Source organism: Penaeus chinensis, chromosome 25 (assembly GCF_019202785.1).
Source record: "Penaeus chinensis breed Huanghai No. 1 chromosome 25, ASM1920278v2, whole genome shotgun sequence".
Taxonomy (NCBI): domain Eukaryota; kingdom Metazoa; phylum Arthropoda; class Malacostraca; order Decapoda; family Penaeidae; genus Penaeus; species Penaeus chinensis.
The window spans coordinates 17,028,725-17,036,224 of NC_061843.1; the positions used below are offsets into that span (position 1 = coordinate 17,028,725).

The window sequence follows — 7,500 nt, forward strand, 5'->3', positions numbered from 1 at the left end:
AGCGGGGCGTGGTTCGGGGTGGCCCGCAGGTGCCAGAATGACGGCAAAGAATGCGAATGCGATGCTAGAACCCAGACTTCGGATTAAAATGTATGGAACTTAACCATTGCAATTGTCACTCGGTTAGATCTTTCTATGACTATTATTACCTTGCAATCTTATGCACGTTGTTTACACCATGATACCGAACCTAATTTCCCCATTTCTTGAATTGGTGGGATTTTTTTTTTTTTTTTTTAATACAGTTGACATCGATACTGTTATTATTATTGCTGATGATTATTAAACTGCTATTGAAATCTCGATTACATTTCAAACAAATAATGCAAAAGAACCTTTCCAAAAGTCGAGGAAAAGGGTAAACACGTGAGATAGGTAGGACTAATAACCGACTCCCTGGTGACTAAGCACTGGTAGAGCCATCTATGTGTAAATACAATAAACTTGTATTACATTGGGAATGGCATGTTGTTATACGTGGCGATTGGGTTAACATTGCCTATGGTTCTTTTTGTTATTTGGAAATATGTACATTTTTTGATATGGTTCATATATGTGTTTTATTTTATGTTTAAAAATGATTTTCAGTAAAGTTTTAGTATTATTACTAACCTATGTGACTTTCTAATCTGTCATTCCATTTCCATGTATGAGCTGCAGTCACTCATAAACACTTGCCATTCATAAATAGTAGTGATTCATAAACAGCTGTCATTCATACTACAGCGACTTAATGAAGGGGACACACGGACCCTGTCTGCAACTTTACTAATTTATGTATTTTGGTCAGACTTTTACTCCTTCCCTCCTTCTACTATTACTATTCCTGCTTTGTTTAGTACTATCCCCATTTTGATTTCACTCTGGTAGTTTCTTCCTTCTTTTTTCTCCTGAAAGAAATCTGAATGATCTTTCATTTATAAATGTAACAGCAATAATAATTGGTATTTCGCAAATAAATGTTTTTGTAAAAACTGTGAGATGGGGGGGGGGGGGGGGTGAAATCCCAACTATCGAAGACGGTAGAGTTTCCCTTACTGCTCTTGCGATCTCTCTATAGAGGCTTTCCATCTACCTACCAATCTGTTTCTTTGTATTATACATTTGTCAGACTGTCCCTCTACCAATCCGTTTATCTATTCATCTATCTATATATGCATACATGCTCCCCCTGTCCCCCTACCTATACCTATTTATCTATTCATCTATCTATCTATCTATCTGACTATACATACACATACAGTTTTATTATCGAACTCGGAATGAGCGAAGATGAGAGCAGCGCCCCGAGGCCGATGGTTCATTGGGTAACGTTCACTGAGTCCGTCCACGACTGTGTATGCGGTAGGACGCCTGCGGGAAGAGGAGCGAAATGCAATTAAAATAAAAAACGCAGAGTAACACACTAGACTGAATGAGGATAAGGACCGACGGAGATGAGGAGAGAGAGAACTGAGTTAGAGGAAAAGGCAGTGAAGACGAGGGTCGCAGATTAGTAGGGGATAAAGGATAATGGTGATAAATATATTTAGTGAGAGTAAAGGGTTAAAGTAGAAGAATGATAATGATCATAGCAATAATAGTAACATTTATAATAACAATAACAACAACAACGACAATAATAATAATAATGTGGTGTATCATCTAAGTGCATCTGTGGCTAGGGGTCCCGCACTATTAACTCCCTTCCCTTTGTGCTAGCAAGGGAGACAAGTCTCCCTTAGAAATGTCCCCTCATGTACAGATCCCCTTGAGGTGTGGTAGCGTGGGGGTGGGACTCTGCATGCGAACTATTTGGGGGCAAGTTCCAGTGTGTATCTCCTTAATATTCATTCATAGTAAACACTGAATAAAACATATGAAAATAATATATAAAACCAGGTAAAGCAATGAAGAAATATAAAAAAGACCCTATAGGTAATTTAAAACTACCGTGAACAAATAAAAGCGACTTCAAAATGAAGTGCTAAGCTAAAGTTTAAAGTTTAGTTTTGATTCCATTTGTAACAATGGATATTCTTGGTGTGACATAGTGTCTGTTTCATTTTGCTTCTAAACTATCCCCTGTGTGCAAGGAATGGCCGGGGTTACCATCCACTGGCGGCGAGGGATTCGAACGCAGGTCAGCAAGATTGCTAGACGAGAACGCTACCGCTGCACCACACAGCACAGCTAAAGGCTGACATTAACTGCTGCAAAAAAAAGGAGCCGTAGATGGTCCTTAGGCAAAAGGCCTTTAACTAATACTTTTAAAAAGTTGCTAAAGCACAGCGACACAAACACTGAAGGTGCATCTCAAAGGAAAGTAAAAAATTAGGGCAAAGGCTAAGAGTAAGCAAAAGGACGGCAGAATAAAACAAGCACAAGAATAGAAGGCAAGTCCTGAGGGGATAGTGAATAAAAGTTAATAAAATAAAAGTAAAACCATTGAAAGAAAATAGCAAGGCATCACTAAATGTATATGTTTCTTATAGAAATAGAGATCACGTCCAGCTCCTAGTAAAATAAAAATATCAGGCTCTCTAGACTTAACTTCTCTTTGTATAGCTGTAGCTATGGTATCCGGTGTTCTCAGGTCAAAAGAGGGGCAATAACACACACTGACTGCTATAGGCTGACTGTATTTGGCGGTAAAACTAGGTTGTTTATATACACTCTGTGACGTCATCAGCCACGTAAAATGAAAATACTATATAAAACCAGATTACAATTAAAAAAAAATACCAGGAAGGATGTCGTAATATGAACTAAGAGAAAACACATACAAATAAGAGAGAAAAAAAAAAAATAGGTGACCATAAATACGACTTTCGAAAAGATGTCGTACCTTCACTCCATGATGAGTCAGCAAGCAAACTAAATAACTTATGATAAAAAAAAGTAAAAGAAATAGCTTAAAACAGTGACTAAGAACTCAATAAAATTATCAATAAGAACTGGTAAAAGACAATACGGTAAAAACGAAAGTATATATAAAGGAACAAAGAGAACGGCTATCAGGCAGACTAAAACAAAAGCCAAAAAGGAAAAACAAAAAAACAAGGACAAAACACACAAAGAGGATAATAAAAAGAGAGAACCGCGCACAGACGAGGACGCGACTTCGAGCGATAAATCCGCGGGAGTGAGAGACATTGTAGGATGCTCGCGGGAAGGGTCGCAGAAGGAGAAGGTTCCTTACAATAATAATAATAAAAATAAATAAGTCATGATAATCATGATCATGATAAAATTATCAATGATGATGATAATAATGATTATGATAATTATAATAATAACAATGAAAACAATAAAACAACAATAATAATAATAATGCAATAATAATAATGTGATAATAATAATAATAACTAAGTAATGGTGATAATAATAATAGTAATAACATTAATAATAATAATAATAGTAATAACATTAATAATAATAATAATAATAATAGTAAGATGGTGATGATAATGATGTTGATAATGATGATAATAATAATAACAATAATAATAATAATAATAATAATAATAATAATAATAATAACAATAATAGTAATAATAATAATAATTTAGCCGAGAATGCTACCAATTTACTGTACCGATGAGGAGCGAAAATTCAGTGAGAATAAAAGACAATAATAATGAATTAATAATGGTGAGGATGATGACAATAATAAAAATGATAATGATAATGATAAGAATAATGATAGCAATGATAATAACGATAATGATAATGCTATTAATGAAGATAAAGATAATGATGATAATAATAACATTAATAATAATAATAATAATAGTAATAATAGGAGTAGTAATAAGAATAGTAATAATAATATCAAAGGTGATAATGATAATAATGATGATGATGATGGTAATAATTGTAATGATGCTACTACTACAAAGCAACTATGAACAAATAGTATATGCTTAGTAAGATACCTTCCCCGTCTAAATAAATGCATACATATATACTAAGAATACCTCCCCCCTCCCCCCTAGAAGTTTGCAGGACCTGGACCAGCAGGGAAAAAGACAAAGCCTAAAGACCAAACTTCCAGCGAAAGCCACCTACCCCCCAGAACCGTTCTTCGCAGGTTCCTCCGCCTCCGCGCCCCTGTTCTCCGTCGTGTTGGCCAAGCCTTGGATCCCGCCATCGCGCCCGTCCTTCGGCTGGGCTTCGGTTCGCGCTGAATCAACGGCGCTGCTCATTTCTCTAAGGGAGGAAGGGAGGAAGTGAGCCGTGAGTTGTACCCATTGATATTCAAGCAAACGTGAGCTGCCTGTTTCCAAGTATAACTATGTATATATAATCTCTTTACCTTTAGAACATGACATTTTTTACTGATCACCTTAATGTCAATGTTAAAACTTAACATTATAAGGTTAAGTAAATGAAAGTGCATTCATTGAAAGGAATGGTATTGTCTGCAAATTCTATATTATTTAAATGCCCGTAATAAGTCTTCTTTCCTTTTATATAAAAATAATAACAAAGTGGGGAGACATCAGATGACGCATAGCCTCGACCTGCTATTATTCACCAAGAAGGAAATTAAAACACTTTTGTAAAGATAAAAAAAGTAATAAATGCAAAACGAGGTGGCATTTCAGGCAGTAAATTGCAATAAAAAGGTTAAAGATATCTATGCACGTTTCAAAAATAAAAAATACCTGTCACACACACACACACACACACACACACACACACACACACACACACACACACACACACACATACACAAAGCACAGCTAGGGCCAGTGGGAGAAACCAATGATCTGAGTGCACTCAGAGAAAAAAAGGTTACTTTTACTTGTGGTCGGTAAGGTGAAACAGATACTAGGAGCCTGCGTTTCGATGACCATGCGTTGTTTTGTCTATGTATTTATATTTCAGTTATATTTTATCATCTAAATATTTTGCATTATTTTACTCTCATCATGATTAGATTGCAAATAAGAACAAAACATATTTACCATCATATCCAATGCCCATTTAAGAAATCAAATGATTAAACTGTTATCTGTATACATGGGTGTAATATACAGTGAAGTACAGTACTGCCTTTGGTGTCCGTGGTTCACATAAATCGGGGTGGGTTTGTAATTCTCATTGCTTCAGGTGGACTGGCAAATGTTTCACATGAATGTTTTTAAGTTAATTTGGATTGGGAATGGTTTATGCACCTTATACAACATGAAGAGGTATCGCTCTTTACAACGACAGAGTAAATAATGGAGAGATCATGCCATGAGATTTGGAGGCTGTTTTAGCGGCAGGGTGAGGAAATTCAAATTATAATAATTATAAACCCATATTATTTACTTTTTAATTAAATAACAACTCTAATTTTAAGGAACGAATATATATCATTATAAAGAAATTCATGCTAACAGTTGAACTTCGTTATATGTTCGAGAGGGTTGCTCATAAATATATCATTGAAAATATCAAAGGAAGACATGACCGATCATTTGTCATACAACGGTATCTGATAACACAGAAAATGATGAAATGGTGAATACCAGATTTTGACGTTACCATATGTAAAGGCATAAATTAGATATAGGCATTGTGCAAAAAAAAAAAAAAAAAAAAAAAAAATCGAAAGGTTTCCTATACATAAACATAGTGACTGAAAACTGGAGAGATAAGCATGGAAGCATGGAAAATGGAGACTGTACGAAAGACCTAACCCTCTACTACAGCCCTTACTTTTGCTAGCATCCAGTGCTCTCTTGAACTTCAACATATATACATCTCTTCCTAGGACAAAGAGCAGCACCACATGCAAGTAAACAAACGCGTTTTCAACGCGAAAGTAAGGCCATCAATCGCATTGTGGTCACCTGGAGACTGCCAGAACCGCCCTTGCCCACTGCTCCTTTCAGCTTACTCTGCCTCCCAGTCTGTGAATTCTGGTGGATGAAGGATGGCCAACCATGGTACTGAAGATACTGGGGAGCAGGCCACCTCTCACAATATTGCTCTGCATCAGAAAATTGTGCTTGGTGACCCAACATCCCCCACCACCACTCTCTGCTGCTTCTACTTCAGCTGCAGAGCCACCTGTTCCTCCCCCCTCCATCACAACCCACTGGAAATGTCTTCGTTATCATCAGTTGGGTGTCAGTGTCTGGCATGGGTGCAGCAGACACCAGGCTAGACCTGATGCCACACACCATCTATCTTCAGGCAGGTGGTGACATGGATGTGCTCTTTCCAGCGATCTTACACATCTTGTCCCATACCCATGCTAAGGGGGGCCCAGAGTTATCGAGGAGATATGTCTCCACAATGTCTGTCTAGCCTCCTTTAGCACTTGCCTGGCCTTGGCTTGGGTTCTTTTGTAATAGACTAAGGTCTAATCGCTGGGGCGTCGTTTCAACATGCTGCTTTTCTTGCCCTTACAGCTTGTTGGCATTCATCAAACCACCATGGTACTGGAGGTCAAAAGTACTGCCAACTACTCTTAGAAAAGGATGCTTCTGTTGCAAGGTGAATTCGTGATGCAAAATGATCAACAGCATCTAGAACACACTGAAACTCATTCGCAGATCCCTGCAATATTGCAATTAATCTAAAAAGATTCTAGTCTGCATGTCCGAGTCACCATCTCTTCACTCCATTGGCTGGAATACCATTCACCTACTCGAAAAATATTGGAAAGTAGTCACTTCCATGTAAGTCTTCTATGACCTGCCAAGAGAAATGCAACTGGTAGCTCAATATTAGTTTGAATTAGGAAATGTGTAGGTGTGTCACTGTTCAGTAAAACCCTCTACTCTTGAGAACAAGGACCCCAAGACCCTTCCTCGAGGGTTACACAAATTTTCTCCTCAGAGGTGATGTCAACTATTGAGACCTCCTGGATGAGGCAACTGCCCAAGTAGATCTACGTTAATATTATGTGGAGGAAGGTAGATTGATGCAACAGTGTAATGTCGTGTCAAGCCTACTCTCACAGCCTTCCCCTGCAGTATGAATGGTCTGGAAGGGAATATCCTGACGTACCATCACTGCTACTCCTCCATGAGGTCCATTATCAAAGGTACCATAATGGGCTTGAACTTGGAATCCTCTCAGGAAAACTGGACAATTTTTCCCTGGTCATAATCTCTTGTAGAAATACACAAACGGGATACATGAAGCTATCAGATGTTGCAGTTCTTCCCATTTTGCATGAATTCCCTGACTATTCCATGGGATTAGGGTATTCGGTTCTTCAGGTGTGGAGCAGGTTAAGGCTCGACCCACAGCTTTAGGCTGTCCCTTTCCAGCATCTTGGGAGTTGTTTATCTTGGAACAGGCTCTAGATTTCTTTGGCTAGGCAAAGGACGACCTGAGGCTTTGGTTCAGGAGCATTCTGTCTAGCAGCGGAGACCCCTGTGGATGTGGTGGCAACTGGAGCTGTCAACATTGAGATCTTTGGAGCCCTGCCTCATGGCTCCAAAGACCCCACATAGGGATGAGTCCTTTGGAGAAGCGCAGGATTCCATTGCCTGGGTAAAGGGTATACATGAG

The 7,500-nt window shown here is 38.2% G+C and overlaps 1 protein-coding gene across 1 annotated transcript in view; it reads right to left on the bottom strand.

Annotated features, from left to right (window-relative positions):
* Positions 1-7,500, bottom strand: part of LOC125038776 (caspase-1-like) — an 18,793-nt gene that overhangs the window by 10,399 nt on the left and 894 nt on the right. Inside the window, exons 2-3 of the mRNA XM_047632369.1 lie at positions 4,051-4,191; positions 1,242-1,353 (exon numbers count right to left, since the gene is read on the bottom strand). Of these exons, the coding sequence (XP_047488325.1) occupies positions 1,242-1,353; positions 4,051-4,187 (249 nt within the window). The 5' untranslated portion in view covers positions 4,188-4,191. The remainder of the gene's footprint in view (positions 1-1,241; positions 1,354-4,050; positions 4,192-7,500) is intronic.